The 23663-nt window shown below is 34.5% G+C and overlaps 1 protein-coding gene across 8 annotated transcripts; it reads left to right on the top strand.

The window, feature by feature from the left end:
• The first annotated feature begins 8221 nt into the window (after positions 1-8221).
• Positions 8222-23095, top strand: LOC100257803 (GDP-L-galactose phosphorylase 1). 8 transcript variants are annotated; one of them, XR_002031038.2, is made up of 10 exons: positions 8323-8536; positions 9939-10045; positions 10222-10615; positions 11369-11490; positions 11570-11629; positions 11739-11969; positions 12275-12451; positions 21985-22236; positions 22355-22428; positions 22644-22759. XR_002031038.2 is itself a non-coding variant. In XM_002263621.4 (9 exons), exons 3-9 carry the CDS (start codon positions 10528-10530, stop codon positions 22839-22841), a joined length of 1128 nt encoding a protein of 375 aa, XP_002263657.1. In that variant the 5' UTR covers positions 8222-8536; positions 9939-10045; positions 10222-10527; the 3' UTR covers positions 22842-23095. The 8 variants fall into 8 exon arrangements, 6 of the variants coding, with proteins under 6 accessions (XP_002263657.1, XP_010655755.1, XP_010655756.1 ...); XR_009466761.1 differs by having other exon boundaries at positions 22641-22755; XM_002263621.4 differs by lacking the exon at positions 22355-22428 and having other exon boundaries at positions 8222-8536; positions 22644-23095.
• Positions 23096-23663: the final 568 nt, after the last annotated feature.

The raw sequence follows: 23663 nt of genomic DNA, 5'->3' as shown, positions 1-23663 counted from the left end.
TTAATAGGGGTATAAAGACATTAATATGGGATTGAACATTATATTATTACCAATACTAAGCCTCAGGTTCAAGCCATTACCCACCTCTCACCTCATAATGATGTGGAGTTCTTAGATTTGCATAATAGAAACTCTTCTTATTTGTAAAGATGAAAAATGTTGCATAAATAGTAGTTTGGGATAGGAAGAATGTTGTAGCATTTTGGTTCCTTGAGTGATTTTGGATGGATAATATTTGTAAGAGGAAGATTTTATTTTTATCTCCTTTGGTTTATAGATCAATCTTCACAAAAATCACCAATTTATGGTCATGAATTAGTACCTATTTTTCTCTTCAGTAAATATGGAAAATCTACATGAGTACTTTTGCAATGCATAAATTAGCTTTCTTCTGAAATTGTGAAATAGGGTAAGAGTAATTGCAGATTTTTATTTTTCAATATCTTGAATGACTGAAATTGTTAAGTTTTTATATTGCTTAGTTGATTAAGTTTTTGATCTTTCTTAACCCATGTTGAGTTTCCAAGAGTTCACATTATGAAAAATATATTGCATAAGATGCACATGTTGGTCATCCCTTGGTTCATATATGGGTACTGCTCTAACTTTTGTGTATATCCATAATTTAGATGTCAGGATACCTCACATATGACCGCTATTTGTGTCAACATGTTGTCTTGCGGATCAAAGTCTATCTTTTTGAATTGTTGATTTAATCTCTCATTTAGTTTAACAATGTTTGGTTAGTGGATCTTGATTTTTTTTAAGCATGGTTTTACCTTATTACTTTATTTTGGCTTCTTAAAATGGATGTTTCTTGATCATGTAGACTTGAATATCCACAACCCATGTTCTAGAAGTTAATGAGGAGAACTACATGGAACATTTTTTTGTATTTCAAGTTTGTAATAATTGAAAGTTCTTTTGCTCTCTAACTTACACAATGAATTTTTTCCTTTTTTTTTTTTTTTTGTCTTTTACAATGTTTTCAGAATTGGATCATCATTAAACAAAAAAAGTTATCGATTCACAGTTCATTAGTCGAACCAGTGGTTGAATCACAGTTGAATATGTGATGTCATAAATATATAATTTATATAATATATAAATTAAAAATAATTATATATATATATATATATATATATATATATATATATATATATATATATATATATATATACATAATTAAAAGTTTTAATAATATTCCATTTTTATATTTGATATTTCAAATTAAATGATAAAGATAAATATAAATATATTAATATTTAAAATTTTATTGAATGGAATATATATAATATTTAAGTATGAAGATATCTTTAAAATTTAAAAAAACTATAATATTTAATTTAATTTTTATGTCTTTATATTTTATTATTTTAAAATTATTATAAAAATAAATGTGAATGTAAAGATAATATATGATAAAATTTGAAAAAAAAACATTAATATTTTTATATAATTTGATTTGCAAATTTGCAATGTCATTGAAGATGCCTAGACCCTCCATATCCCAATTTTTATTACTATTTTTTGTCTTTGATTTTTCGTGTGTGAATTACTACTGCATTTGTTTTAATATTTCTTGGTTTTCACTTCCACATAAAATCTTTCTTTTTACTTTCTACTTTGGTCCTTTTTTTTCTACTAGGCTATGTATCACTTACCCTATATGAGGTGGAGGCTTGTTGGCATTGGCGTTGGTGTAGGCCATTGACATCGACGTCAATGTCGATGTCAATGCTTGAAGGTTAGAGTCATTGAACTAGAGATGAAGGCTACTGGAGTTAGTGTAGGCCATCGATATCGGTATTGACACTTAAATGTTAGAGATTGTTGGAGGCTTAGACGATAACGAGCAAGAAGGCATTAAGATTATACCTCAAGGTGTTCTTTTAGTTTCGAAGTTATTTGTTTGTCCTTCTTTCCCTTAGTGCTTAGTTTCTACCTCTAGCGCTCAAGCACTAATTCCAACACTCTAACCGCTCAAGCATTATGTGTTATATCCAATGTCACTTTAAGTGGTTAAACCGTTTGAGCGCTTAGACCGCTTGAGCGCTTAGACCACTTGAGTGCTCTAATTTGTATCTAGCATCACTTCCAATGCTCGCGATGCTTAAGCGCTAATCTCTATCAAGCATTCCTACAAAATATTTAAAGATATCTTGCACGCTATTTGCACCATTTCACCTTTCCTAGTTGTTTTGAGCACTTTGGGTCTCTGTTTCTTTGTATTTTAAGGCCAATTCGCTTTGTTTTCAAGTTTTCATTCTCATAGTATTGTTATATACCTTGTTTTTAGCATTTCTAGCAGATTAGTTTTCTTTCGTAGTTTTCTCGTTTTTAGTGTCTTTTCATATTCAATTGATTTTTATGGCTAGTTGTAGATGCCAACATTAGGTGACTCCTCCTATGTCACTTATGCCCATTCAAGGCATCACACTTTAAGGTCTTTTTGACCTAGGAGCTCTTCCAGTGGAAAGTTTCCATTATCAGGAGGACGAGACGGTTTCTACACCTCCTTTCATACATGGTGTATTGAGATCTAGCATTTGATCGATCTTAAAGCTTTCTAAGACACTCCTCTTCCTACCATAATTTGAAAGTCAAGGGTGAAAGACTCTTTTTTCGCTTCAAGAGACCTACTATCCCTATCTAGAGTAGATGTTCTATTCAAAAATGCACTTTATGGTCGTCAGAGTCACTTTGAAAGTGATTAGGTACGACCAGTCCTTTATTGTCTCATCTCGATCCATCCAGCGTGTACTCGACATTCTGCGACTCGAATCTTACTTTTCCTCTTTCTCTCCTGAGGTACAAGCTCTCACCAGAAGGGAGTTTGATGCTATTCCAACCTCTCTTTATGACGCTCATCGCCTTATTATATTCCCATCTTTGGCTTCTCCAAGCCAACATGGCTCTTAGCTAGCCTTTTCACTTGCTCCTTTTACTCCTCGACCCATCAGATCTAGATTCATCGATTGTCTGCTCAATTTATCCATGCTAGTCTCTTTGGCTAGCAATTCGATATTGGTCAAGTGATCTTGGACACAATTATTCTTTATAGCGATCTTTCCTACAAAGAAGGTGACATTACTTTTTCCCTTCTCACATTTAAGATCTTGGAGGATGTTGGTTTTGAGATAGACCTAACCTTGGGGGTCTAGGCTTCCCATGCCTACTTGGATCGAAGCTCCTAGGTCAAGCATTATGGTTTGAGTTTGGAAGCAACCTGACGTCTATAGACCCATGGCACACCTTGCTCACCATGATCCTCAGGATGTAGCTCCAGGGACTCATAAGACCAAGGAAGAAAATGTCGCGATATTTCGAATTTCGGCGATATATCGTGTATCGAAAGATATCGACACGATATTTCAAGTGATATATCGACGATTTTGGCGATAAATCGGCGATTTTTCCCGATATATCGCATGGTCAACGCGGGTCAACGAAGTCAAACCCACTACAGTACGCCTCCCATTTGCTGCTGAGGGGATTTGAACCCCAAACCAAAAGGTTTGGGGTTCAACCACTTACCATCTGGGCTAACTAGCCCCTTGATATATAATGTGCAAAAAATATATATATATATACTTAAACTTAGTATGAAAATATTAAAAGAATATTTTAAAGAGCAAATTGGTTATAATTATTTTATAATTAAATGCAAGATTTTTTAATTAATTACCAAAAATATAAAAATTATATAATTTTCTTCATAATGTTTTTAATATCATTAATAATTAATTAAATATTAAAAAATTATATATATATATATATCATAATTTATTTTATATTGTTTAATACAATTGAATTAAATGGGTCATATTTTAATATTAATATATATTTTAAAATTAGACATATTATAATCAAATATCATAATATTAGGTGTAATTTAATAATAAATGTACATTTATAAAATTCATATTTTTATCGATGCATACGATATTATTATCAAATATGATAAATCATGATATACATATATCAAAATTTTCAATAAAATAACTTTAAAATGTCTATTATACTTCTAATTATATTATTATGAGGTTTTCCTTACATTTTCATGAGTTTTTAACAATTTTAAGCTTATCGATATTTTTTTCCAAAATACCCGCCGATATATCCGTAAAATCGAAGTACCGATATATCCGTGATTACCGATATTTTCATCCTTGCATAAGACATGTAGCTCCATGAGATCTTGGGTCAACTCTTATATATCATATATTCGATCTACTCTTAAGGCACCTCGAGCTTCGATCCTCATCTATTTAGTTTAGTTATTTTTATCTTTGTATTTATATTGATCTGGATTGTTCTGTTACTATATATTTCTTATATAAAAAATCATTTATATATATATATATATATATATATATGATGTTGATGTTTTATCTTTCTCTCTTGTGTGCTTTCCTATTCATATTTTATACCATTTTTATGACAAAAAGGGGGAGATCATTAACACTATTTGACTCACTTAAATAGAGGGAACATATTACTTTTGAGAGCTAATTGAGAAAAGATAATTAAGAAATTCCTTGACAATATATATATAATTCATTTTTTATTCATTTAATTATTAAAGGAAATTAATTAAAATATGGGAGAAACCTAAACCTAAGACACTGGAAGAAACAAATGACCTATTGAAAGCTTGTCCAAGAAGTATAAGAGAGATACCTGACATAGATGTTTCTTGCAAGATATTCATGTTTGAATTGTCTCTCTCGCTAAAACTATTCTAAGTCACAAAAGTTTCTTTCCATGATCTTCACTGCCTATTTTCTAGTTGGAGATAAACCTCTTAGATTTATTGTTGATCTATTGTGTCTTATTGAGCTTCTATTATATTTGGTTAATTTGCATGCATCTATATTCCTCTCGAGCTTTGCTTTGTACATTGGTGCCACTACAAGAATTAGTTCCTCTTTCATGCTTTCATAATGCATCAAGCAAAATCTCAACCTATCTTGTTTTTCTTTCTTAACATTACTTTATCCCACACATTATTTTACCTTAGTTTTCTTTATGTGTGCAAGTTACACAATTGGAAGATATACTACAAAATGATGCAATGCATTCCCTTAAGTTAATTTTAATTGAGTGTTAATGTGTGTTATGTAAACTCCATTATGAAAGTTCAGGTGGGTTTATGTAATGATGTTTTGTCACAAAATTTTCAAATGAGGAGATTGTTAGAACAATGAGTCTTGTTTGTATGTTGGCAATTTTATTCCTTTTAATGTTTAGACATATACGTCTTTTTAGATGGTGACTTACTCTCCATTGAAGATCAAGGGTTGTAGTTCATTCAACTAGGAAGTCACAGGTACGTTTAAAAAGGTTTGACTTATGACAAGTTAGGCTCCCAAGAGGTATAAAGAAAAATAATATCTGAAATCAACAATTTAATTTTATTTTTTTTTTGTTGTAAAAGCTAAAATAAACAAGGGATGCTCAAGTGAGATGCAAAGCTTAAGCGTTGGGATCGCTCAAGTGCTTAGCACTGCTCAAGTGCCCAAAGTGCTCAAGCGGTGGTTAAGTGTGCTAGAGCACTCGTGTATTTTTTGTCAAAAATTAGAGATTTTTTTTTTAATTTCACGTAAATTGAATTTAGAAACCTATTGATACCTAACCTCTTCAAGTTATTTGTCCATAAATACCACATTATAACCCTCTTAGGGTTAGAAATTGGAGAGATTTCAAAAAAGTTTCTAAGAGAGAAAGTCTAACAAGCCACACTATTCCCGATCTCTCATTCAAAGGATTCAAGCATTGAATCTTTGGTTGAATACTTTCATCCCTTTAGTGAGGCTGAAACGTATTCATTGAAGCAATTGAAGGTTGTTGTATCATGGACGTGAATCAAGTTGTAGGTACTAGAAAGTAAGTCTTTAGGGTAAACCGACCAAGTAAATGTGTAGCTTGATTTCATATAGTGTATTTAGATTAACAGTCTTAGATCTCATCATTTTTTATCTCCACAATTAGTATGAGGGTTTTCCATGTAAAAATCCCTATGCCTTACTACATATCTTTATTATTTGGTTTATATTGCCTATTGTTGAAATTGTTCATTATCCTTAACTTCTCGTAAGGAAAAATTGGGTATAACACATAAATATTTATTTAAATTTTTTAATTTCACTCATTCACCCCCTCTGGGTATTAGCCCACTAGACTTTTGGTTTTTCAGAGAGGATGAAAAAGTTGGTGTTTCATAAGATTTTGAGTTTTTGAGAAAGGGAGGGAGAATTGGTTAAGCATTCGATGGCTAGCAAGGTGGATGACATGTTTGGTATTGGAATACATATTAGCTTAAAGTACATGGAACTCCAAATATTTTGAGAATAAAATTGAAATTTTAAGTATGAAAAGTTAGGTTCCCATTCTGTAGATATTTTCGTATCAAAATATTAAAACACGCTTTTTCGGATTTTTGATAAAAGTACAACCAATTTAAAATTAATTTTTTAAAATACAACACATTAGAAATATTTCCAATTTTACAACAATTTGCATCACATTGGAAGTTGTCTCTTGAAGAGATACCTTTCACAATTTTCACATAAACCACTCATTAAAAAAAAAAAAAAGAATTTATACTAAATGTGTCTATTGATAAAACAATTTTCTTATTAAAAGTATTGAGGACTTATGATAGTTTTGTTGAATATTGTCTCTTGAAGAGATACCTTCCACGATTTTCATATCAATCATATATTAAAAAAAAAATTGAATTATACAAAAAGTTCCTTTTAAAAAAACACTTTCCACATTAAAAATATTGAAAATTTATGCTAAAGACATCTTTTGAAAAAACACTTTTCATATTAAAAGTATTGAAAAATTTACAACAATTTTGGTCACATTAAAAGTTGCTGCTTGAAGAAATAATTTGCACAATTTTCATATCAATCACACATTGAAATTGAATTTGAATTTATCTTTAAGTTGTCTTTTGAAGTGTTTATAAAAATTATGTAAACTAAAAAAAAAAAAAAAGTTCTCTTAAAATTGTTTCTTGAACAAATAAATTCCCTGAATAAAAATTAACTTTTAGTGAGACACACTATTGAACTTAAGTAAAAATTACGTACTCATTAAAAAAATAAATAAATGAACAAAATTTAAAATAATTTACTTTAATAAACAAATAAAATCAATGTTTAAGGATGTTGTCTGTCCAAATAACACCCATTAATGCAATTTAAGTATTTATAATTAATTAAGTTTTCAAAAAAGTTGTATGTTTTTTAAAACAACTTTAATGTAAATTATTTATATTTTAATATTTACTATTTTATTTTATTTATTAAAAAAATCAATTTAAACCTAAGTTGCTTTCTAGAATAATAACTTTCATAAAAAGAGTTGTTTTTTTTAAAATAAATTATTTATATTAAAATTATTTTTTTTAAAAACAACTTCCTATATGAAAGATTTCTTTTAAAATGACAATACCCTACGTGGAATATAAAATGAATACATTTTTTTTATGAAAAGTAATTACTCATATTGAAAGCGTTTTTATTTTTTTCAAAATACAAAATTCAATTTTTAATTTTCAAACGACAACTTTCAATACAACAAAAACTGTCATAAATTCTTAAATACCTGTTAATATAGAAGATGTTTATTCAAAAAACTTTTTTAATATAAATTCTTAATGCCTTTAATATGGAAAGAATTTTTTTTCTTTTAAAAGACATTTTGTGTTTAACATAAATTTTTAGTATTTTTAATATGAAAAGTGATTTTTTAAACGAATATAACTTCAAAATTTTGATACGAAAATTATGAAAAATATCTTTTTAAGAAATAATTTTATCAAAATTATCGTAAATCCTTAATATTTTTTAATACGAAAAGTGTATTTTTTTGTTTTTTTTTTTTCAAAAAACCAACTTTCTAAAATACATCTTTTAAAAAAAAATTCTTAATACTTTAAATATAAAAAACGTTTTTTTTCATAAAAATTACTTTTTAAAATACGCTTAATATAAATTTTAAATACGAAAGATATTTTTAGTAGAAATTCAATTTCTTTTTTAGCATATACCTATATTCTTTGGTACTTTTACAAACTTCTCTCTTTTTTTTTTTTTTTTTTTTCCAATTTGGTGTAGAAGTTAAGAAAAACCCACGTTTCCTAAGATCATTTTGACCCATGTTTCACATAATTGACAAATATGTGTAAGATCTTGAGAAGAAAAATAGGATAAGAAAAAGAAAGGAAAAGAAAAGAGAAAGGCGGTGAGGTGAAGGAGTGACTCTCATTCCAATAACACGTTGGAAAGATAAAAATCTGTACAGGAAGCAGGGAGGATTCTTCGGGAAAATGATTGTTGGTCCCCACTGGCTGTGAAAATGTGGACTAATACGGCGTTATAGAATTGGGTGAGAGTCCTTTTTCTTATATTTAATCTCAGCCCCGACCACCATAAGACTCAGAATGTGGGGAAGGTGTGGATATTGGAAAAGGGGAGAAAAGGACCTGTTCTCTTTAACTCTTCAACAATATCCCTTTAAGGTATTGCCTTCTCTAATCTTCTCTTCATTCCTCCCAATCCATTTCTTATGTTTTTCTCCATCCAATTTTTTGAAAAATTGTTCTTCTTTGGTTGCGGCCTACGTCTGTTTCGAAGCAGCCGCCGGAAAATTTTGTTTTACTCGGGAAAATTATTTTCTGCCGAGTAAACGGAGCCTAATCCGAGTAATTGCGGATTTTAGTTTCTTTTTTCTTTTCGTACGGTCTTTTCTCGGTGATCAAATGGAGGATTAGGGTTCTTTAGGTTGGATCTTAGTTTCTTCTGGGAATGAAATCGAGATTTCTAGCTGTTGACTGGGTTTTCATGTTATTGGTTGCATACAAGACTCGGATCTTTAAGTCTTTGAATCATAAATAGAATCTGCACAGGACCTATGGGAAAGCCCAATTAATGACAACCAAGGAATCTCCTCATCCAATTAATGGATGGAGAGATTCGGAGAGCACAGGTTCCCTTTGCTAAGAGTACTCCCGGGAACAAATCCAGTGGAGACAGAGTGGGGCTTGTAGCTCTGAAGATTAGGGAAAACACCTGTAAGCCATGGTGTCACGGGAATGAATCCTTCCTTGTTCGCAACTCTCTCAAAAGGAAAGATCTTCCCCTCAAAGAGTTGGAAAATCATTGTTGGGATAGCGGACACTAAAGCCAATGAACTTGGATGTAGGCCTTTTGTTGAAATGGACTGAACTTGCTTGTTATTTATTATTTGTTGTTTGTAGAAACATCTGTTGTAGCATGCACAGTGTGTAATTACTTGAGCTGGGATGAACCTCAAATTGCCAGGTAGAGTGACCCATCTCTTTTAATGGATGACCGACCTGATCTGAACAGGTTAGGGATGACCAAGACCATTCCTCCTTTATGTCCTCTTAACTCCCTGACATTTGAACTGGGTGTGAGGGGAGGGATTCACCGATAATTTAAGACCTCTCTGCAATGAGAAACCCATTGAACAACTATAGTTTTATTGTGAAGATACTGAATGGAAGAACCTCGGGAGATGAGAAATTTCCATAATCAACATATAATCTAGTAACTTCACAATAGTTTCATTAGAAGTTATGTTTTATGCCTAGAATTTGTTTCATTCCTACATCAAACCTGCCAGTGGATATTTAGAGACTTTTCTCCACTTAATTGTCTTTTGATTTGTGAATATGTGCAGTGTTTTGAAGCACGAGGATGTATAATGAATTCCTTAACCTTCAATTTGTGTTCAAAATATTAGGGCTAGTAGCTTTGCTATCCAACTACCATCCAAGATATTCAAATTGCTGGTCAATGTTAATTGTTTATCTCTGGTTTTTCCTTTTAGTGTACATAGAGAATTTAACAGGTTTCTTGGCAACTATTTGTCTGATTTGCAATATTGCTGAAATGCAGATAATTATTTGTTGCTGAAGGAAACTTTTGGTGCTTTCCCAGTTTTACAAGAGCAGATACTTATTTGTTGTAGGAAATTTTGGCTCTTTCTTGTTTTAGCAGAAAAGGCAAGTTTCTCTATCTTGGTTATGTAGTTCTCTGGGATTTCTAGTATTTTTTATTTGATTGGAGTTTCTTTATTTATTTAAAGAAGTTCTAGAACCTTTTTTTATATTGTTTTCCATTCAAGTTCAAAGTTAGATGGAATCATTGAGTTTTTTTTTTTTTTTTTAAATGTTTTCAGATACAAATCAAAATTCTTAGGGTTCGAAGGGGATTTGCTGGTCCAGTTGGGGCTGGCTTCTTTAATTTCATCACGGCTCTAAGGAAAGAAATCCGTATCATAGTAAGAAGGGGCAAAGAAGATGCACAAGCTTTTCCTAAGTTCTTGATTGCGTCCCCTTCATTTCACGGTGGTCGAGGTGCCCTTCCTTCTGCTGGTGGTCATCCAGCTGACTTGACTTTCCTTGCTGGTGGCGGGCACTGAGTTTGTATTTTGGATTGATTTCTTTTGGTTTATTGTTGTTTTACGAGAATTTTCTACTTAAGCATGGTAGTCAAGCAGCTCAAAGATGATAATTTTCTGTTGAAGTGTGCTACACCCGATCAGGCTAAATGTCCTCAGTTCTCTTTTGGAAGTTAGTATCAGTTAAATTTATGCTCTAGCTTGTTTTTAATTTTGTTGTTAATCAGTGAAACTACTTGCTGTTTGATGTTTCTTGATTGGTTTATTTGCCAGAATTGGAGAGTTTTACAAGTTTCATTTACTTTAACTTGTTGTATCTGTAAAAATGTTTGCTTGAGCATACAATGGTCCAAGCTTGTATGTTGAACGTAGCCTTTTGAACTTTGAAGCAAAGAATTGGACACTTACTGGGTTGCTAAACATTTATCCAAAAAAAAAACCATTATTATGTTGCTAAAATTCTTATGCATTATTTACACCTATCAAAAAGAGAAAAACCTTAAGCATTATTTATGCTTATTAGATGGTATTTTTTCTTTTGCTTTCAAACTTAAATTATAGTCCAGTACCTGGATGAAAAGGGATTTACCCGACAAACACACATAATTCCTTTTAGAATTATGAGTGTGCAAAGTTGTTGGTATCCTGGTCTTGATTGCTTTTCAGAATTCTGGTCCTGATAAATCTCTTATAGATTCTAATGGAGTCAAGAAAAAATTGGTGAAATTGGGGTTGATCCTAAATTTTAGGACAGCCTGTGCTTGTCAACCAAAAATTTTGATTTTAACAATCTTTTGGAAAATTCATTCTTTGGTTGAACTCTGCTCCAAATTTCTCTGCTGGAAATTTCAGTTCATTCTTTGGTTCTTTTAAGTTTTAGAAAAACTACCTTCATTTTTCCCCTGAAATTTTTAATGTTCCTCAGGTATTCAAATTCCTCTTTACTGCTTTGCTAGCCAGTCTCTTGATGATAGTGGTCCCTTTGGAAGGTTTTCATGCATCCCAGATGATGAACCAAGTACATTGGAGTCTCTTCTTCTTGCTCAGGTATTGGGCTAGTGTGAGTTTTTTTACTTCTTTAGCTCTGGCCCCAGTTTTTCTATGATATTTTTGTGTTGCTTTACAGTGGGAAGACAGAATGTGGAAAGGCATTTACAGATATGATGTGACAACATCAGAAATTAAGGTTGTTATTTGTTACTTAGCTTCCTACTTCTTGTAACGAACACTGGTGTGTTTTCTTAATTTTCCTACTGATCACCCAAAAAACTCAAGGTCTGAAACACTTTAAGCAGATCATTGGTGGAAGGAGAAAGTTTCTTGCTCAGTTGAATGAAGAATGGAATATGGATCATTTATCAGACCCTGATGAGAATGAAGTCTGCTGGCGAGGGGATTCTTTCATATTTAACTGGGTAAAACATCATGAGGAGTTGCTCTTCTGTGTCGCAAGTGGTGAAAAGGCAATCCCTGAGTTGATTCCTACAGCTCCTGTGCCTAATGCTTCCATATTAGTACTTAGTAATGTAAGCTGAAAAAGTTTTATTTAAATTTATGTTTTTTTAATCATAGGTGGTAATTATTGTTTGTGGAATATCACGACGTATGCTGGACATGTTTGATAGTTTTCCTGTTACAATCATTTTAAGATTTTTAAGCTATTAAACTGTTTTCTCCAAATTTGTAATTTCCTAATTTTCTGGATATTCCATCATAAACATTGATTGCCATCTATGATGCAAAGTTTGTTGAACTGAGCATTCATACATATTTGGCATGCATAATTATTTTCAAGGATAGCAAGAGATTGATGCTTTTTCTGCAATACAAGGTGACCCCTGTTGAATATGGTCATGTCTTCCTGGTTCCTCATGGCTTTACCAGCATCTCCCAGTTTATGGATGCAAGATCTTTAGAAATGGTGACCAGGGTTGCTATGGAAGTAAATAATCGTTCTTTCCGAGTGTTCTATGACTGCTCTATGCCTAGTGCTTCTCTATATTTCCAGGTACCAACCCGCTAATCTTAATCCCTTCCCCACTTTGTTCTAGACATATATTGATAGCAATCCATATTTAATGTTGGAACTTGCTAGATTACTGTAGAAAAACATAAATCTTATTGTTTTATTTGTTGTGGAGATATGAGGAAGGATAGGTTTGTTAAGTTGGGCAAACCTCTTACACTGATTGTCTAAATGAACTCGAGGTTTGAAATGGATGGTCATAATATATTCAGCTGATCCCTTATTCGCTTCAATGAATCTTGAACTTTGTTCCATTTTCATTTCCTTTTGGAAGGGGGGGAGGGGGGTGGGTTGGGTGTTGCAGTGGGGTTTGTTGGGGCTGAAGGCAGGAGACATTGTGGCGGTTTGTATCAGGGTGGTGTATAGGCATCTTTTAGGTGTCACTTAAGGTCTGTGGGGTTTTGGAGTTCCTCTTTCTTTGTGAATTTTGATAGTTTGTATGGCAGGGTGGTATTAGACATGTTTTGGGTGTCATTTGGGTTCCTCTGAAGTTTTGGAGTGAGTTCATTTCTTATGAATTTTGATTGTCTGAACCAAACAAGATTTGTTTTCTACTTTATTTTTTATTTATTTTTGTTTGGTTGGGGTATGGGCAACCATTAGGTGTCAGTGGGGGTATGTGGAGTTCTGGGTTTATTTTGTTTCTTATGAATTTTGGTAAGACTTGGTTTTAGGAGTTGGATAAAGGCAATTCCACAATTTCCTTAGGAAGGAATGCTCTGATGCCTTCATTATTTAGGAAAACTTCTCAGTCGAAGGTGACTTGGCCATATCCCAGAAACAGCAAGGTCCTTGGACATGGGACATTGAGCTGTGCAAAATTTTCAATCTTTCCTCTGGGTTGGGTTTTTCTATTATGTTGATCCCTCACTTGGCCAACAGAACTGTGGATAGGCTTGCTAAGTAAGTTGCTCCATTGTTAGAGATGTTTGTAAGGGAATTTCCACCTCCCTGAACTTTGTATTTTGGTTGAGAGTTGGCTTTTAGTTATTTTTTAGTGTTTCTAGGTGTCCTCCTTCTGGTGTTTCAGTTCTGTTCTTTTAATTCAGTATATTTGATACTCCTGATTTTCTTTCTTGAAGTATGAACAATCCTTCATGGTCTTTTTGTTCATGAACCAATGAGTTTTATTGTTTCTGATAGGTAAATTTTGTTCCCATTGGGACTTGAACCTGGAACCTCCCACAAACCCTCCCCATCCCTTTACCATTTGAGCCAGGCCTTAAGGGCAAAACCAATTTGGAACAAGTTGATATCAGGAATATTAAGGACCTTTATTAGAAATAAAGAATGGGCTATGTTACCTTATTGTGGGACTCTACATTACCTGCTTTCATTAAATATTGACATGATGAAAGGATCATGTAGAATTTACTTTGCAACCACCATATCCAAAATAGCTATACCACCCCATATGGATTCTGCCTGGCTTCAATTATTGGGAGGAAGCTTGATATATTGTACATTGGCTCAACTAAATTCAGCCAGAATGACCATCTTGAACTGATCGACCTAGACCTTGGATCAATCTGAAATTAGATTTTTCTGTAACCCTTTGAATCTATCTCCAAAGACACCAAAGGTTTATTAATCTCAAACCAAGGATGTAACAGTGTCTTAATTATTTACTTACCTCAAAATATATTTTAATTTCATATATCTTGAAGTTTAACTTAAGTGTTTGTTTGCTAATCCTTAGATCAAGAATGATTCTCCCTAACCAACATTTCAGACACCCAGTAGTTATTTCTTATGACAAGATTTTGAGGTTGATAAACTTCTTCTAATGTCCAAGCATGTGTGAAATGCCCAAAAAATTAGACTTCCAGTAAATCCAAAGATCTCCCAGAAAGAGATCAATCATAAAACCTCTCTACCAAGAAATTAGCATCCTACATCAATCAGATTATATTAAAGGATACAAGGTGAGGAAATCTAAAACAATCTTACCTCTAGATCTATGATTTACTAAGGAGAAGAGAATGCAAAAACTCCACTACCTCCAGCCCCATCCCTAGGCATCTTCTTTTCTTGTCCTTCCTTCTCGCCTGAGCTTTGGATCATTTTGAAGGATAAGAGGCTTAATAAAAAGTAATATGATCCCTTCTTATTTTCTTGGAAAAAGACTTAGATGTCCTCCTTATTAAATTATAAAAATCTTGAGCCTAAAATAGTCCAAAAGTTACTTGCCTTACCCCTAACAATGCCCAAACTACGTTAAGAGCCCCTTCTAAGCCCATTGCAAAATAATTCAAAGTCCAATTTATTTAAGCCAAAACTCAAAAATATCTAAAACAAATTAATCCAAATGACTTGCTTTGGTAATAATTAAATAAAACCAAATAATAAAAAGACAAGAATATAATTTGATTAGAGAAACAGAATATCCAAAGAAAAATCTGATCAGAGTATGGCGACTGTTCTCTTTACTGGGCATTTTGGTTGGTTGCTCCCAGAGGCATTGAATTGACTGGTTATCAATTTTTACTTTAGGAGGAGGGGAGGACTATTCAGAGGGAGAGCTGTGTGTTTGGGGTGATGGGTAGGTATATACTGGGCACTGTGTAGGTTATCTAGCTCAAGGGGAATTCCAAGAGTTTTTAAGAGAGGAGTCATTTGTTATCTCGAGTCTCTTTGATTATCTGTTACTGGTGTCCATCAGTATTATATGTTCTAGCCACAGGAGGGTGGTAAGATATGTATATGGGTTCCGCTTTCAGAAGGAAGACTCAAGCTCAACTTTATATGTTTTCCTTGGATAAATCTGTTCTGATGAGTATCAGTGGCCTTTGACTGGATCTAGAGGTGGGATCATCTAGTCTTTCTCAAAGCCAGCTAGGTAAGGTCTAGATTAGGGCTGAGATTGTATCTTTATTGAAGCCCTAGAAGAGGCAAAATTGATGAACATATTTGCTTTTTATTTTGCTTATATAGCCTTGACAAGAGTCTAGGGCCACTTAGATGCTCAAGAATGTTTGAAGTTGCCTGGGAGCTGCATGGATAATTGTTGGTGGAGGGGATTTAATGACTGTGCTATTCTCAGAGTACCATGGTAAGTGAGATGGGGGCCATGGAGATATAACATTGGGTGAGAGGGATTTTGGATCTGTCAAGTGATCGTTTGTTCTCCCATCTCAGAGATATACTTTGGCAAATCAAGAAGCCGATGTGCTGGCCAAGAGAGGAGCGTCCACTTCTATTGCTTTTGTTGGCAATTTATTTTCCCCTTAAGATTTTCTGGATTCTCATTTTCTTTCATATTGACAATCTACACTGGCAAATCAACAAGCCAGTATGTTGTCAAGAGAGGAGTGTCCACTTCTATTTCTCTTGTTGACAATTTCTTACCCCCTTAAGATTCCTGGAATCTCATTCTTCTGTCTGTACTTTTGTACATTTTCCTACTTTTAAGGACATCTCGTCGTTGTAACGGACTTCCATCAGGGCTTTGCGATTTTGAAGCTCATATTATGAACTTCCATATTTGGGAAATTGTAAGTAAAGAACCATTGCTAAGTTATTCTAAGAGTGTTATACCTTAATAAAGTAGGTTACATTAGTTTTGCAGTTTGGTTCAAATGGGTAGGCTTATGGTGAAGCCTAAAGTCTTTAATGCATAGACCTTTTTTTATTATTCTTTTTTTTTTTAAACTTTGTGAAAAACCAAGGGAAATAAATAGGCTCTTGCTCTAACTGATTAGCAAGGACTTCTCCTAAAAACTAGGGATATAGATAACTCTAGAGAATAATCCAAAACAACAAAAAATAAAAGAGTCCTATTCCAAGCCGACCTTTATTTTGAATGCCTAAGAGATAAAGTACTAACTAATAGATAAGATAAAAACTCATAATTATCTAACTAACAGATAAGGTAAAAAAAACTCTTAATTATCTACACTCCCCCTCAAGTTGGGCAAAAAATATTCAGCTTGCCAACCATATTGTCGAAGCTGCTTTTAGACATACCTTTTGTTAAAACATCTGCAACTTGCTCTTTTGTAGGCATGTAAGAAATGTCTAAGACTCTACTCTCGATCTTCTCCTTAATTTGGTTCTTCTTAATAAAATGTCGATCAACTTCAACATGTTTGGTTCTATTGTGGTGAACCGGATTTCGTGAAATTTCTAAAGCTGCCTTGTTGTCACTAAAAAACTGCATTGGCTGGTGTACTCCTATTTTCAGCTCTTCCAACATTCGTTTATCCAACATTCGTTTAATCCACAAACCTTCATAGATTCCGTGAGCAATTGCACAAAACTCGGCTTCAGGACTACTTCTAGTCACCACACTTTGGTTTTTACTTCTCCACGTTACTAAATTTCCCTAAACATAGGAACAATACCCAATAGTTGAACATCGATCGCTTTCTGACCCTACCCAATCAGCATCTGTGTAAATTTTGACTCCTCTTTCTTCATTTTTTCTAAAAAACAGCCCCTTGCCGGGAGTAGTTTTGAGATATCTTAGGATCATGTGCACCTCCTCCATATGATCTTTAGTGGGCAAATGCATATGTTAACTAACAATGATTGACTACAAAGGCAATGTCTGGGCAAGTATGAGACAAATATAAATCAGCTTACCAACCAGGCGTTGGTACCTCCCCTGGGCAAGTATGTGACAAATATAAATCAGCTTACCAACCAGGCGTTGGTACCTCCCCTTGTCGACTGGCATTTTCTCATCTAAATTTCCTTCCCTCTTGTTAACTACCACAGGTGTATCAATTGGTTTGCAGCCTAGCATCCTTGTTTCTTCAAGAAGATCTAGTGTGTATTTTCGTTGACACACAACAATTCCCTGTGTGGTTCTCGCCACTTCCATTCCTAAGAAATACCTCAAGAAGCCGAGGTCTTTAACTTCAAACTCATTTTCCAAAACTCTCTTCAACTTCTCTAGTCCGTCTATGTCATCCCCTGTAAGTATAATATCATCTACATACACGATTAGTATAGCTATTTTTCCATCAACCGAATGTTTGTAGAACATAGTGTGATCAGCATATCCTTGACTATATCCGTATCTTCTTAGCACTTGGGAGAACCGTCCAAACCAAGCCCTTGGGGACTGCTTTAGACCATAAAGAGATTTGTTTAACTTACACGCCTTTTTGTTACCTTGGTTATCAAAGAATCCGGGTGGAAGTTCCATATACACTTCCTCAACAAGCTCTCCGTTCAAGAAGGCATTCGTGATATCAAGTTGATAAAGTGGCCAATCAGAGTTAATTGCCAAAGAAAGAGGGATCCTTATTGAATTTAGTTTTGCTACTGGAGCAAACGTTTCAGAATAATCAATTCCGAAAGTTTGGGTGAATCCTTTCGCTACAAGCCTGGCCTTGTATCTTTCAACCTTCCCATCCGGGTTATATTTCACCGTAAATACTCATTTGCAGCCCACTGGATGTTTACCACCTGGTAAATCAACAATTTTCCATGTATTATTTTTCTGCAAGGATTTCATTTCCTCCATATCAGCTTCCCTCCATTTTGTGTTTTTCAAGGCTTCAAGTATATTCCTTGGCATTGTTTCTTTAGAGGAAATATGAGTAACAAATGCTTGAAATGAGGTTGACAGCCTGTGGTATGAGACAAAGTTTGAGATTGGGTGTTGGGTACGCGATCTTACTCCCTTTTGAAGCGCTATTGGCTTGTTTAAGTTGTCACCTGTTTCCTCACAAGTTTCACCTTGAACATCAAGTGGACTGTTGCTGTCAGATTCTGGTTCTATCTCCAGTCTCCAGTTCAGACTTTTGGCAAGTTTCACCTTGAACATCAAGTGGACTGTTGCTGTCAGATTTTGGTTCAATCTCCAGTTCAGACTTTTGTTCAACTCATGATGTGTTGAGCTCTATTTGTTGAGAAGGCTGCCGTCGAGAATAGACACAGAGTTATTGTTTTGGTGGTTCTGCAGGTAGTGAATTAGTATCTTCCCCTGTAACAGAATTTTCAAGTATTGATGGCACTCTAGATTCAGTTATGATGGGTGATTTAGGTAGTAATGGTGGCAATTGCTCGGCTGGTGGGCTACTTGGCAATTGAGGTGATGATGTTTTGCTGGAAGGAATCTTCACTCATATTCTCCCCCTGAAGAGTGGTGATGGGAAAGTATGGTTTTTTTCAAAAAATTTGACATCCATGGTGATAAAAAGCTTACCCGAAATAGGATCAAAACACTTGTACCCATGTTGGTGGATGAGTAACCTAGGAAAACACAATTAATGGCATGAGGCTCAAGCTTAGACCTACCAAGAGCTGTGTAGTGAACAAATGAGGTACAACCAAAGATTTTTAAGGGTAAGTTCTGATGAAGCTGAGAGTTAGGGCAGGATTGAAGCAGTGTCTAAGGGTGTTTTCATGTTGGGTATCCTAGAGGGCATTCAGTTGATTAAGAAGGCTGTAGTTAAGATAGCTTCGCCCAAAAAACGTTTTGGCATGTGGGTAGTAAACATGAAGGATCGAGCTACTTCTAAGAGGTGGCGGTTTTTTCTTTCGGCAATGCTGTTTTGTTGGGGGGTGCCAACACATGAGCTTTGGTGTATGATTACATGGTCTTTTAGGTAAGGTCCAAGGATGGAATTAAAATACTCTATTCCGTTATCTGTTCTGAGTATCTGAATGTCGGTTTGAAATTGATTTTGGATCATAGAATGAAACTCTTTAAAAGTTTGGGTTGTTTCTGATTTTTCTTTTAACAGGTAGATCCAGCAAATTCGTGTGTGATTATCTATAAAAGATACAAACCACTTAGTATTGGTTAAGTTTGGAACTCGTAAGGGACCCCAAATGTCACTATGTATCAAGGAAAAAGGTTGTGAGGCTTTATACAGTCGTGATGGGTAGGTATTTTTATGGCTTTTTGCAATTTGACATATTTCACATTGAACATCAGAAACATTTTTATTACCAAATAGGGCTGGAAACAAAGATTTTAAGTACAAGAAATTGGGGTGGCCTAACCTATAGTACCATGACATTATTTCATCATTATTAGAAAAAGAACCTAACTCACTACTTGCAGCATTAGCTTGTCCATTCTCCATGGCTGAATCCTCATAATAATAGAGTCCATCACATTCCCGAGCTTTCCCAATCGTCCTCCCTGAAGATAGATCCTGAAACTCACAACAAGAAGGGAAAAACTTAGCAGTGCAATTCAAGTCCTTGGTTAGCTTTCTTACTGACAACAAATTGCATGATAAATTTGGTACATAAAGCACATAATTCAGTTCTAATGAATCTGAAAAAGAAACAGTCCTCTTTCCTGCCACTGGGGATAGTGTACCATCTACTATCTTAATTTACTGACCATCATCACATGGTATATAGGATGAAAACACTTCAGTGGTTCCTGTCATATGATCTAATGATCTAGAATCAACACTCCACACCATTCCTTTTGTACGTATAGCATTAAGAGCAGTAAGAAGGGTACCTTTTTGAGCTACTGAACATGATCCTATATTAGAATCCCCATTCGTTCTGGTCAATGAGGATTGATTGAGAAGTTTGTACAACTGCTCAATTTGTTCCTTGTTAAGACGGATGGTAGCACTTTCGAATCCTTCTGATTTGTTGAAGTTAATATTCGGATCACTAGTTGAGGTTTGGGCTTGGAATCCTCTACCTTCTGGTTGTCTCCTTGGTGTCCAGTTTGCTGGCTTTCCGTGAATTTTCCAGCAAGTGTCACGTGTATGCCCGGTACAGTTGCAATGGTCGCACCACAGGCGTTTCCATTGCTCTCCATTGCTTCTGTTTGCTGGTACACTGCATTAGACAAGGGCAGAGCCATCAACCAGCCCTTGATTGTTGTTTTTATCTCTAAGCATGACTCGTTTTCGATCCTCCTCTCTTCTTACCTCAGCAAAGGCATTGTTGATTGATGGGAATGGTGATCTACTCAGTAACTTCATCAAGTTCCCTATTAAGGCCTGCAAGGAACTCAAAGACACGCTCCTTCTTGATCATTCGCGTTTGTTTCAGGCAACAATCTTCACATCCCAAATCAGATTCATAAAATAAATCTAACTCCTGTCAAATATTTTGTAATCCAGTGTCAAGTTCCCTATTAAGGCCTTCAAGGAACTCAAAGACACGCTCCTTCTCGATCATTCGCTTTTGTTTCAGGCAACAATCTTCACATCCCAAATCAGATTCATAAAATAAATCTAACTCCTGTCAAATATTTTGTAATTCAGTGTTATATTGAGTAACACTCATCGTTCCCTGCTTCATCTCTTTTATTCTTGTTTTTAAATCAAAAAACTGTGTTGCATCGTCCATATCCGAGTTTTTTTTTTCTTGTCGTGTCCCATATTGCCTTCGCAGATGAGAGAAACATGAAAATCTGACCAGTCTTTGGCTCCATTGAATTTATCAGCCACGCCATTACAATTGAGTTATCTACTACCCATGACGAATAAGTCAGATCTGTTTTGTTTGGTGCACTCGTTTCTCCGGTGAGGAAGCCCAACTTTCCTCTGCCACAAATCACCAATATGACGGACTGGGACCATTGAAGATAATTTTTCCCATTTAATTTGTGTGTGGTAATCTGCAGGGAGGTGTTATTTTTGACCTGGAATGTTGCTGTTGTTTGTATTTTGACCTGGAATGTTGCTAATGTTTGTATTTTCGCTTGAATCTGGCTGTCTCTTCATGCATCAATTCTGCCTCTGCAATCGGTCATGGCCGTCTTTACCATTGCCGAGATTCATAAGATTTTCTGCTCTGATACCATAAAGTCTTTAATGCATAGACCTTTTTTTATTGTTTTTTTTTAACTGTGAAAAAACAAGGGAAATAAATAGGCTCTTGCTCTAACTGATCAGCAAGGACTTCTCTTAAAAACTAGGGATATTGATAACTCTAGAGAATAATCCAAAACAACAAAAAATAAGAGTCCTAATCCAAGCCGACCTTATTTATTTTGAATGCCTAACGGATAAAGTACTAACTAATAGATAAGATAAAAACTCATAATTATTTAACAAATAAGATAAAAAAAAACTCATAATTATCTACGAAGCCTTATTTAGTAGTTTAATGCAATATATACATTCTTCAATAAACTTTTATTAACAAAAGTCTACATTGACTTGGTGCTATTGGATGATTTATGTGATGCAGTTTTTGAAACGGTTATGTTTCACAATTTCTTAACCATTTTCCTCTTCTTTTTCTAATATTTTCCCATTTACGTGAAATCTTCATACACTTGATTTGTGATGGAGATCAACTCTGTGTATGCAACTAAATGTAAAACGAATTTCTTTATAATCCTACCTGTTATTCACTCTCTCCCCCTTACTATCATTATACTTTAAAATATGAAGATAAAAGATTAAAAAAATCTTGTGGTGCCTCATGTGGAGTTAAAACTTTTAGCCTCGCACTTTTTCCCTTAAATCCAATGGCCTTTCACTTCTAATTTTCTTTAATGCTGATATTTCACTCTATCACAGCCTTGCAACTACAATTGAAAACTCTTTTTTTTTCCTGCTTTGATGATGTAGGCCTGCTACTTTTCAAACCCTTTACCTGTGGAGGTCATGCCAGTGGTGACTCTCTGGGACAATGGACTTGGTGGGACTCGTATTTGTAGTCTCATAGATTATCCCATTAAGGCTCTCTTGTTCGAGAGCAAAAGCAACGTAAAGGTATCAGTGGAAGTGCTTGCAGAGATATGTTCCTGTTTACAGGGAAAGAACATTCCATACAGTTTTTTGATCTCTGATTGTGGCAAAAGGATCTTCTTGTTTCCTCAGGTAAATTGTCCTACAGTCTCATTTCAAGCATTAAGAGTTCTCCTTTCTTTTCCTTTTGTCAAACTTGAGAGAGACCTTTGAGCACTACTAACCCTAGTTGAAGCTTGGCTATGCTCAGTTTTCTCCAGCCACCAAAAGCTGAGCTGATTAATGGGCAGATTACTGGCATGCCCTGGTCTTAAATGGAACTGGGTAATTTTAAACATAGTTGATTACAAGTTTTTAGCATTTTTCTTAAAATGTGAAAATTGGGAATAGATTGCCTCAAGTAAGAGCAGGAAGCTTCAACATTCATAAAAGAAATTTTCATTATTCATCCTATAATGTGTTTCTCAGTCATGACACCATCAAATGTGAATCTCTATGAGATTGACTGTCTTTATTGCTTACTGTCTTTTATGAAGCAGATGCGAGCATCGGCAAATTCCCATGCCCTTTCGAGTTGGGAGTGCAGTGGCCACTTTGTTTTCAAGTCGAGGAATGATTTTGATCAAGTGACAGAGGAAGCCATGCTTGAACGCATGGGCACTGCTTCCCTTGACGAACCAGGGTTTCAGGTAGTGAAGCAGCTCTGTTGCAGCATTGCAAGCAAGTTGGCCTCTTGAACCGATCACTTGTTTCTGGGTGAATGAATGATGCAAATTACATAGCATCTATGCCTCAGTATGATGCATGTACGAGTATGGCATAAAATATAGTAAATGTATGATGCAAAATACATAAAATCTGTGAACTTTAAGTGTGATGTATGTATGACATTAAATATAAGCCACTTGATGGTTGTACTGAATCCAAATTCCGGTGTCGGTTCTGGCATCGGCTATGATAAAATTGGTGTGTGGTTTTGCTGGTTGGAACTTGGAACAGAGCTTGTGGTGTTGTGTGAAAGGTGGACAACAGTGTCTATCAAAGGAGTATGGTGGCAATTTTTAAACTAATAGAAAAAAAAGAATAGGCATATTTAAGACTGAATAGAAGCATGTAAATAGAAGCTTCCAAAACCTGTTTCAAAAATCAATTTTTGGAGATTAGTTCTTTAAAGAATCGACCTCAATTATTTTTAGAAATAAAATTGTGTTGGAAAATTTAAATATGAAAAATAATTTTTTTAGTTTATTCTCAACAAAGGTATTATGTATTTTGGTATGATGTAAAAGTTTTAACACACAAACACACAAGATCCATTCAATATGATGTTTCTTTCCGTGTCAATTTTGTATGGTCCTGAAATTTAAATCTAAGCCATTGAATTTTATAATTTTGGTACATTAAAAGGGGGAAAAAAGATGTGTCAGTGCCTAGTCACACAAACTGGCGCATTTCAATGGGGCCCAAATCTCCATAATCCATCCTACTCACTTCTGTTCATGTGCACCTTTCCACCGCCCCCCTCCACAATATTTTTGAAGAAGTCCAAAAACAGAGCC

Source organism: Vitis vinifera, chromosome 10 (assembly GCF_030704535.1).
Source record: "Vitis vinifera cultivar Pinot Noir 40024 chromosome 10, ASM3070453v1".
NCBI lineage: Eukaryota > Viridiplantae > Streptophyta > Magnoliopsida > Vitales > Vitaceae > Vitis > Vitis vinifera.
Note: the sequence above shows the minus strand (reverse complement) of the source record. Positions and strands in the feature narration are given on the sequence as shown.

Coding starts and splice junctions, on each gene's coding strand:
- LOC100257803 (XM_010657453.3), top strand. CDS start 10,528: ATGGTAGTCAAGCAGCTCAAAGATGATAATTTTCTGTTGAAGTGTGCT. Junction 11,630..11,738: donor TGACAACATCAGAAATTAAG/GTTGTTATTTGT, acceptor CACTTTAAGCAG/ATCATTGGTGGAAGGAGAAA. Junction 22,237..22,640: donor GGATCTTCTTGTTTCCTCAG/GTAAATTGTCCT, acceptor TCTTTTATGAAG/CAGATGCGAGCATCGGCAAA.